Source organism: Sinocyclocheilus anshuiensis, unplaced genomic scaffold, assembly GCF_001515605.1.
Source record: "Sinocyclocheilus anshuiensis isolate Anshui unplaced genomic scaffold, SAMN03320099.WGS_v1.1 scaffold702, whole genome shotgun sequence".
NCBI classification, from domain to species: domain Eukaryota; kingdom Metazoa; phylum Chordata; class Actinopteri; order Cypriniformes; family Cyprinidae; genus Sinocyclocheilus; species Sinocyclocheilus anshuiensis.
Window position 1 is genome coordinate 2,263,667 of NW_015548184.1, and position 10,432 is coordinate 2,274,098.

At 38.8% G+C, this 10,432-nt stretch overlaps 1 protein-coding gene across 1 annotated transcript in view; it reads left to right on the forward strand.

Moving 5' to 3' along the window:
- Positions 1 to 5,216: 5,216 nt before the first annotated feature.
- Positions 5,217 to 10,432, forward strand: part of LOC107704838 (AT-rich interactive domain-containing protein 1A-like) — a gene marked incomplete at its 3' end in the record, with an annotated part of 31,406 nt that continues 26,190 nt past the window's right edge. The window contains exon 1 of the mRNA XM_016507861.1: positions 5,217 to 6,512. Coding sequence (XP_016363347.1) covers positions 5,613 to 6,512 — 900 coding nt within the window. The remainder of the gene's footprint in view (positions 6,513 to 10,432) is intronic.

Sequence of the window (10,432 nt, forward strand, 5' to 3'; positions counted from 1 at the left end):
ATATTGATTAAAAAAGAAAAACAAAAAAAGCAATTTGCAGAGGTCTTATTTCACACATTCAAACACATTGCAGGCACGCTAAAATTCCACAAATGAGCAAAATAAAAGAAATAATAAATGTTTTTTGTTCCCCACACCGAAATTTGTACATTCACAGAACAGTTTAAATGTTTTTAAATTGAAATTTTACAGTAACAAGAATAAAATCATTGTCTTAAACGCTTAAAACAGTCGTTTTAGACACATGCATTGCAAAATGTTTTCTACATAAGCAATAATTAGACAATTCGTTGTATCAGATGTGACTTTACAAGGTAAACAATACACTAATTCTTATTTTGTAATAAAGACTTGTTTTGTTTGTTCTGTATCTAAGAAACAATGTGCTTATTTATCTAAACAAGGTACTGTTTGTCGACAGTAAAACTAAATCTCCTTATTTCATCTTGAGTTGCACTGATAGAAGGAAACTGAGAATGATTGTTTTGGGTTTCGTAGACATGCATCTTAGTGTTTGAGCATGAAATATGTCATGCGTAAATAGATTAATTAACTTCCTCTGAACAACTTATTGATCAGTGTGTGAGTGCAGTGGAGAGTATCGCCACTAGAGGTCACTATCGTAACGGCTCCGTGTTCACACAATATAGTAGTCGGCGTTTCCTCGTTTATCACTGAATTTGGAAAAACTGCAGTCGCCTAAAGTGTGACCGAATTAGAGACAGTTTACGGCAAATGAAACATTAAAGTAACTAACAAATGATTGACGTGCTTAAATGTGTGAAATTGGGGATCATTTAAAAGGGAATCAATTAACGCTGCTGGTTTTTATTATTTGCTACACCCTTGTAAAACAGTACATAAAGGTTCTGTTTTTTGTTTGTTTTTTCGTTTACACGTGTTTTCTTTTCCGCTCTCTTGATACATAGCGCGTAATTTGCTAACTTGTGGCAGATAACCTTTATCGAGCCGGAACACCTTTCCCATCATAAGTAGTCTGGACCTTGAAAAGGCCTTCTCACTCGCGGAGGAACACGGGAATGCATTGTACACGAAAGGGAGACATGACAACTATGTTAGTGCTCGGTGTTTGTTTAACTTGTCTTTGTGGTCATGCTTTTCTTCCTAATATTAGTTAAATATGATCTAGTCATTTAAGCTTATATATGAAAGTGCCACAGCATCCCTCAGGAATAAATCTCCACAACATTCACCTTAACACATACTTGTGCGAGCCACGGAAGTATTCCGGGAACCAGAAAGAAGTGCTTCGCCTCTTAGCGCACTCGGTTTGAGAATTGTGGAAAACGCGGAATGGATTACGATGATCATATTGCACTCTAAAAACGCTTGTGACAGTAAGATGACTTGGGGACATTTAAATATAACTAAATATGCTGCGATATACGTTTATAGAGAATGTGAAGGTTATAATATTCTTGTAATTAGTGCACAAACATGACTGCGCTATTCCACGGTGTATATGTCATCAGAACCTCATGTGTTAGAGAGCGTTATCCATGTCAGTTCATAATCCAGTCCACATTTTAGTCGAATCTGCAGGGTAAAAACAGGAGGCAGACAAGGAATGGAGTTGGCAATGTGAAATCTGTTTCTGCTTTACAGGGTCTGAGTATGTGCAAGCTTGGCACTATATTTGCTCTAGGCATCATTTAGGGTGATAAAATAAGTTTAGATGTTTTCAGTGTGACAGGAACTACTTGGTGTATGGCTATTATACTCAAAGAAATAGTAAAGTGTTTATTTATTCAGTTATTTTCCTCAGTTTCATTCTATTCAGAGCTATGATTTCATGATATTTTAATTCTGTTGACAAAAGAAATTCAAATAAAATAAAGTTGACAGTGACACAAATTGTTGCAAATTTTAGAACAAAGGTGCAATAAAAAAATTGTGTAATTTGCTGGTTAGGGTTGTAGTATTGAATTTGCCTCAGATATTATACATATATTGTAGGCCACATAAAATCCTTGGAAGTTTCCCTCAAAATTTGAAAAAGTAGGCAATATGATGTGTTTATGTAAGTCGTATGGCATATAGAGTATGGCGTGTAAATATATATATACACATACATACAAGATTTTTTTTAATGTTTTTTTGTTGTTGTTTTTCAAGCATTTGTTTGAAATTGAACTTCAAGTCAGAGTTTCCGTAGTTTTTCCTCAGGCAAATGATGTCACCATAAACATATAATTTTTATTGTTATGAATGTCACGAGTGTGTGCCAAACACACGATTATGCCCCAGTTATGGTTTCCTATGGCTCTCTGGAGTGGTACTTCCTTCCCTAGCACACTTCAGAGAGTAATTTTGTGTGTGTGACAGCTGCCCAGCAACCTGCTGGCTGAGGACCAACTTCCTTGTGTCTGCACTTGCTACTTTATGGATTCCCATGTGGGGGTGTGTCTGAAAACAAGGGATTGAATGAAACTCTGATTGAATGAAGGTTTCCTCCCTTTACCAGCAGTGTATACATGTGGCTTATTGGCGCACTGAGGGTCATGAAAGGGTTTGAAATGAATACACATGGTTTTGTTTACACAGAAAATGTGCCATACTTTGTACTCTGCCTCATTAAAACTGTTGACAAACAAGGACAGATGAAAGCCGCTTGTTTGGCTTTCATTTTTTCACTTGGAAATCTCAGCAAAATCATTATATGTCTTCCAGATTTCATTCTCTCTCAGTAATTTTATGCAAGGAGCAGAGTATTTAAAATGATATAATTTCATGCCATTTAGAGAAGGATAACATAAAATCTACAACTATTAAACTTTCACTATTTAGCACAGTTTATTGGATTTAATTAATTGTTGTCTCTACAAACAAATGTTAAGATTTACCATCTAAATATTCACTATGTGGACATTTTACATTACAGTAAATATCACAGTTCAAGACTGATTTGTGTTTTGTATTGATTGGCTTTCTCGTAGCTCAACTAGATCATGATGCTGGCAACACCTAGGTCATGGGTTTGATTCCCACGGAATACTAATACTGCCGAATGTATACCTTGAATCAGGGTTATTGTTGTTAACTAAAACCATAGCAAAATATTATCATTACTTGACATAAAATGAATGACAGCTAAAATAAAAAAATACTTATTTTCAGCTATATATTTCAGCTAGTTACCGAGGCAACATTTCTCATTACGGTTAGTCTAGCCTGAAGTGCTAATTTAACTAAATCTAAATCTTAAAAACGATTTTTTTTTAAACTATACAGACATATTTAAAAAAGAACAAAAACTGTAATAAAATGGCAAAACATAACAAAATTACTTAAAGTGTAACTAAATTTGCAATGAAAACAGAAAATATAAAAAAATTAAGTACTTGATAAAAGCATTTGCTGAAGGCATAAAATGAAGATTTGCTAATGTAACTCTAAATAGTTATTTCATTAATATAGTATTATAAATTCATTTTTGGATTATATATATATATATATATATATATATATATATATATATATATCTCTAATAATTAATTATATATATATATATATATATATATATATAGCTCTAATAATTAACTTTTTTACAATACATTCCTTTATCTCTGCTTATTTGTTGTATAAAATAACATCATCATTTATATTTAAGCTATCAATATTTAGATGTATTATACCCCACCAAATATTTATAAATATATAGATAATATCACTCCTCATTTTGACCGACAAAGCTTTCAAATATTGAACAAAGAGATGTTGGATCTCCAAATCAAAGATATGAAACGCTATATAACAGCTCCAATAAATTATTTATTTTATTTCCATATTCTTTGCTGTAAGATGAAATGTATATACATTTCACTGGGGAGAAATACATTTCCCAGATTCAACATGCTGTCAAAAAGTGACAGGGAGAATCTCCCTACTTCACAGGACACTGGCTCTGCATTGCATTAAGGTTGTGCGCTGTGCTGCTCTGCCCATCCCCCATACTGAGATACCAAAGCAGAGTTGTGCTGCTTTTGCAGGCAGCAAAGCTTCAGCTGGAGGGAGAGGCAGGCAGGGAGAGAGGGGGGTGGGGAGAGCAGAGAACGAGAGACGGTGTGTTATTCTCCTAAAAAGATATTTTCCCCAGAGATCCTTTCTCTATCTCTTTTTAGATTCCAAACTGAACCACAGTATAAATAGATGGGCTTATTTTGTGATGATAATGTATTCTGCCTTTCAACCACTTTGTGTGGTTTGTCCATGTGTTTGTCTGATTTTCTTCTTTACTCGTGCTCTCTCCCTCCCTCTCGTTTTTTTATTTTCACTTCCTGCTTGCAGACTAGCTCAACCCACAACCAACCCTCCCTTCTCTTACTTTCCTAACGCATTTCAATCAGCACAACCCCCTAAAACAGTGTTTCTCAATCGGTTTGACTGATCCAACGCCGCGCCAAATCTGTTAGCGAAATGTATTGATAAATGCATGTATAGGCCCTACTATATGAAATTAATGAATATAACTTTGGCTAAAAAGCAAAATTTGCTATTTTAAAATGATTAAACCCCCACAGTCACATAATCTGTATTTAACGTTGCCTGTAGCGTATTTCATTTTACCTTGCATAGTTTTACCAAGATGTTGGCATATGCCTATTTAGGCCAGCGTCTACCAAGTGACAGATGAATTTGTACCAAAATACCAAACACACAGCGTGAAAAGATATGAGAAACATTTTCTCCTTCAATTTAAAAGTTGAATATATAAGCTATAAGACATAACAAAAAAAAAATATTTTACTATCCTATATTTATTCTCTACACATGCATATGGTCAAAATGCATGTAATGCTGACCTAAAACATGGGATGTTAGATACATTCATTAACATTTATTTAACCAGGCAAGTCAAAAATCAACCTCTTCAACCCCAGGCATAGGCCTTCATACACTACATATAACATACAAAACAGAATTTATATTTATGTAGGCCTACAATATGTACAACAATATGTACAATTATTCTATAAGCCAATTTTAAGGTTGAAAGTGAAGTAGGTGTGTGTGTGCAGACTTTGGTATTTTATAGGCAGTGCAACAGCAAAACCAGTAAGACGAGCTTACTTCATGGAGAGACTGCATGCAACTATAATGCAATCCTAATGTCTGGCTATATGATTTCATTCAGTTCACTCCAGCCAGTTTTCCCACCAAAATCTGTTCGAGGAGCAGTTTTCAACCCTGCCGTTATGCAACGTCAATTTAACACCCCCTCTACCCAGCCCCCCTTCTCTGAATCCATTCCGCACTCCGAAGAGAGTCCGAGCCATGTTTTACTGCTCTCAGCGCACCTCGGTAAAATGGCCGTATCTAAGTGAGCCTCGTGCTGGTGTGATCTGTTCCTCGGCTATAGTCTACTTCTGCAACAGAACCCCCACAAATTCCGTGTCGGTTAAATTTCATTTACAGGGAACTCGGTGCGAGAGAGTCTAAAAAACGGAGCCGACGGTGGAGCCCGGATTCGGTCCGGCGTAAGGAGTGGGGATGAGTCGGGACACGGGTAAATTGTTGTAAAACTATTGTATTTACATTCAATGGTTCGCGTTTGATTGTGACCGACTCGCCGAGAGGGAGAGGGGGGGATCATGGCCGCTCAGGTCGCCAGCGCTACCTCTCTCAACACCAGCCCGCCTTCCGAGCTGAAAAAACCGGATCGAGACCCAAAGGAGGAGTCGGTACCGGGGGAGAAGCAGCAGGAAAATAAGGAGCCGGGACTCGAAAGCGGATCTCCGGCTCGCGGGGAACTGCAGGACCGGGCCGATGTGGGAAATGCTGGGGGAGGAGGGGAGTCGGAGATGAAGAACGGCAACGGGAATCCGTCAAGGGTGAACAATAATCAAAATGAGACCACCGGACCGGAGGGGAACAACCACCCCGGGATGGTACTCCATCACGCGCCCGGGTTTCAGCCCGCTTCCTATAGCTACGCGCAGCATTACGGCCGGGCCCCTTTTCATCAACATGGCGGACAACAAAGCCCTGGCATGGCAGCTGCAGCGGGGCCAGGCGCGCTGTCGAGCAGCATGATGGACCCCTATCAGCCCAACTCCCACGACCACGGCTTCCCAAACCACCAGTACAACAGCTACAGTCCGTTCGGGAACCGAAGCCCGTATCCGGGCCAGAGCTACGGCATGAACTCTCCGCGCAGCGCTCCTCAAGCCCAGGCAGTAGGGGGGCAGTCAGCCAAGCAGCAGCAGCCAGCAGCGACTGCATCTTACAGCAATCAGCGGTATAACATGGGAAACCCGCAGCCTACATCCACCCCGACTCTCAACCAGCTCCTCACCTCACCGAGCGGTGCCCGGGGTTACGCGAATTACCCGCCGAGCGACTACAGCGGTCAGGACGGTGCTAAGGGACCAGCAGATATGGGCAGCAGCGGCGGGCAGTACGGTGGGGGCCATCCGGGTTGGCAACAAAGGACCCATCACCCACCACCCATGAGTCCTGGAAGTACCGGGCAGCCCCTGGGAAGAAACCAGGTAAAATTACAACCCCATTGCCCTTGAAAACGGCCTCTCTCTCGCTTTGCTCAAGTCATATGAGTGGTTGAAACACACTGTGCTAGCTAACGTTATTGTCTGAGCAAGAGACTATAAAATGGCTGCCTGCTATGTTTTCAATAGCAGCTCATGCCTTTACTGCTTATATTTAGTTAAAATAACGAAACTTTCCAAAAGCCGCAAGCTTCGTGGCTGGACTTGTGTTGTGAGATGAAAACTGTTGCCTATTATTGCTGGAGTTGAAGGTAGATCTCCGATTGAAAATGCGTATTTAGCTCAGGCTGCTTCTCCACCAATAAGGCTTAAACGCATTTCGCTTTTCCCTCATAGGCCTTTCTGTGTGTTATATATGCTTTAATGTTCTGTATATTTATCTAATATGTGATATTTAGCCTGTTGGTGTGTTGTTTGTCAGTTCTGATGTTAATTAGGAGAGTGATTAACATAATATTAGCGGATATTTCAAGTGGAAAAACCCGTCTTGTGTAAACCGATACGTGAGTGTCACACTTCTACAGTAGAGAAACATATGCTGATTATCCTCATTTTGGTCGAAAATGTATTTAAACACGCTTTAAAAGGACGTTACTAGTACATTTGATGAGGAAAAGCGTCGTTTTTAAAGCGTGGACTCAATTGAATGTCGGTCTGTGTGCGCGCAGCTTGTAAACACAAGCCCAGTGATTTGAGTAAGTGCAGATTGGTTTGCAGTGGGATTTGAATTGTGGAGGTAAAATCCTCCTGTCAAAGGCAGGAGACAGTTGGTCTTGGGTTGACATGCTCGCTGAGATCTGATTGGCTCTGCATCCTGTGCTCTTGGCCATTTATAATTGCATATGATGTAACACTGAAACACTTGCTGATTAGCTCATGTTGCTCACCTCCCTCACTCTTTCAATGTGTGGAAGTCCTCTTTTTTTATTATACAGGGGAATAAAATACACATTTTTGCAGATTTGATTCAAAGAATGTCAATAACAGCACAATTTGTGATTGGAAACTGGTTTCATGTCACTCATCAACTGGGAACCTTTAGTTCGTTTTTGAAGTTTCTGTTATTGAAGACACTTGAATAGCCTGTGTCTTATTTCTCTAGCCTGTTGGATATTGAGCGAGAAAATCTTTTTGAATTCTCCTTAATTCATGCCAGTTGTTTACAGTATGATGTTATGCACTGTTTCCTGTCTGGTCATTCTCTGCATGCTAAATGCTTGTTCATGTGGTGCCTATCATGATTGTTTGTCTTGGATATGTCCAAACACTTTTAAGTGCAATTTCAAGGTTGAACAACATCTGTTTACCACAGTTAACTTAGTTTATCATACTAGGTTGAGGCTGCATGTGCTTCAGTTTTGTCGCTGTGCAAACTGCATCTGATAAGGGGATTGAAACTTGGTTTGCAAGTTTTCCTTTTGGCCTAGAATTTCTTATTTAGATTTTGTTTATTTTAATTTATTCTTGTTTTAAAGTTTTATTCATTAATAACTATGAGATTGTGAAATGAGAACCTCTGGGAAAAAAAAGATTTTTATACCAGAATTTCAACCTGTTTTTCTGCCTCTTTCTTAAAATCTGAACATAGTTCCTTTTCGTTAGCAAGATTAGGGTCTCTATGGGATTGCTTTTTTTAATGTCTTTTTAATAATAATAATGATAATAATAATAAATTAATTTTATATAGCGCTTTTCTAGGCACTCTAAGCGCTTTACATTAAGGGAAGTTCTTGTCGAATTGAAGTATGATCTGTGAGTTTACAGGCAGTGAAGATCTGCAATATTGTTTGATGGTTTGGTCCTTAGAATTTCCACATCATCTGTATATATGGGCCCAAATATGTCCGGTGTCATCATTAAAATGTGTTGATTGGGTTTTCAAACCATGTGATGCAAGCAATCCCACTAACTAAAACACTTTAAGTTTGGGAAAAAAGTTTTTTCATAAAAAAAGTTTTTTATGTTTTGTTCACAAAGGCTGCATTTATTTGATCAATATCAGTAGAAACTAATATTTATAATTATACTATACAATTTAAAATAACTTTCTTTTTTTATTTTAAAAAGTGATTTAGTCCTGTGATGGCAAAGCTGAATTTTCAGCAGCCATTACTTCAGTCTTCAGTGTCACATGTTCCTTCAAAAATCATTCTAATAAGCTGATATAATGTTCGAGAAACATTTCTTATCATTGTTGAAAACCGTTGTGTGGCTTTATATTTTTATGGAAATTGTGATACTATGATTGTGATAATATGATTCTGTGATTAAAAAGTTCAAAAGAGCAGCATTTAGATTTTTTCATGACACTATAAAAGTACTTACTGTCACTTTTGATCAATTTAATGCGTCCTTGCTAAATAATAGTATTAATTAAAAAAAAACGTACTGACTCCAAAAAGTAATGTAGGTCTTTTAGTTTTTGTACAGAACTTCTTGGTTACTAATTATATTGGCTTAATAGATTCATTTTGATGTAGCTTTGAACTTTCTCCTATAATTACGTTTTATTTAATCTTAGACAGAGTTATGATTACTGCAGCGTGTGAATGGCGTCCTGCCTTCAGTCTTCTGGTGTCCACCCCATCCCCCATGGCCAATCACAGCGTCCTTCCAGCAGCCTCTCCTGTCAAGGGAGCCCACACTTTATCTTATGCAGATTAGCCATGTGCTGCTTTTATTTATTTTATTTTTCCATTCGGACACTGGAAAATGTCAAGAGCAGCTTGTCCTCAGTCGTTTCACACTTTAGAGTGTTTACAGCCGTAGACCTCCTTTCAAGGTTTGAACTCCAGCCAGATTCTAAACGAGCCTCCTAGATATTAGACAGACATCCTAGATGAGGTTTCCCTTGTCCAAATAGGATAGGATGACACGGTGTACTTTGTTGTTTTGTTGTATTTTCATGTTGTGTCATTCAGTATGATTTTTAAGAGTTGGTCATGTTTGAGTCAGTGCCCATCTGTGAAGAACGGATGATTTTGCCATCCATTTTTCCACAGTCTGACTTAGGCTACGTCCACACGAAGCCAGAGCTTTCCCTATCCGATCTTTTTTTTTCCCCCTCGTCTCAAGAAATATCTGCTTCCACTAGGCATGGGACGATAACCGGTTTCAAGGTATACCGCGGTTTGGAAAAGTCACGGTTTCAAAACCACTAAAATTTCCCGTTATACCGTTCCTGCGGTATGCACAGTTTTTTTTACGTGTCGTCAAAGACGGAAAGTGCAGGACTCCCTCAGTTGTGTGCAGCGAAGAGCGTAGCGAGTCACACGACCCCTCCCCCTCCAGTTGGTGCGAGTGGAGTCACCTGTGTGTAGGATGGCCAAAGGAGATGAATCCCTGGAACTTTTTCCCCCATCGAAAAAGACGAAGTCTGTCGTATGGGAATTTTTCGGGTAACGTAGACTAACCATGTTCCGTACACAACGGTGTTCCGTACAGATGACGTTTTAGCTCCGATCGCTAAATAAATACTTCCAGGTCGAACATAAACTATATATCTGTGTCATCTTCATTTCTCCCTCTTTCACCCCCGATCAAGACAGAGACCCACACGCCGTTTGTTTCAGTGTTGAAATAAATACTATTTGGCTTGCTACCGAGGCAGATAACATGGCTAATTAACTAGCTAACGTCAACTAGTTTCCTCCCTCACGTTACTTCACAGAGTGAGGAATAGCAGTCTAAAGTACGTACTGTAGCCTACTTTTCTGCGATTTAGTACAATAATTAAATTTAGCTGGTATCACGTCTATACTTTTAAGCCTCCTGCCATTGTTTACATCTGTTCAAAATCACGCATTTAAAAAAAAAATAAAAAAACTTTGCCACTGTTTGAGTGTTGTACGGAGAGACCGCGCGTGTGTGTGTGTGTGTGTGTGACACACTCGCTCTCTCTCTTT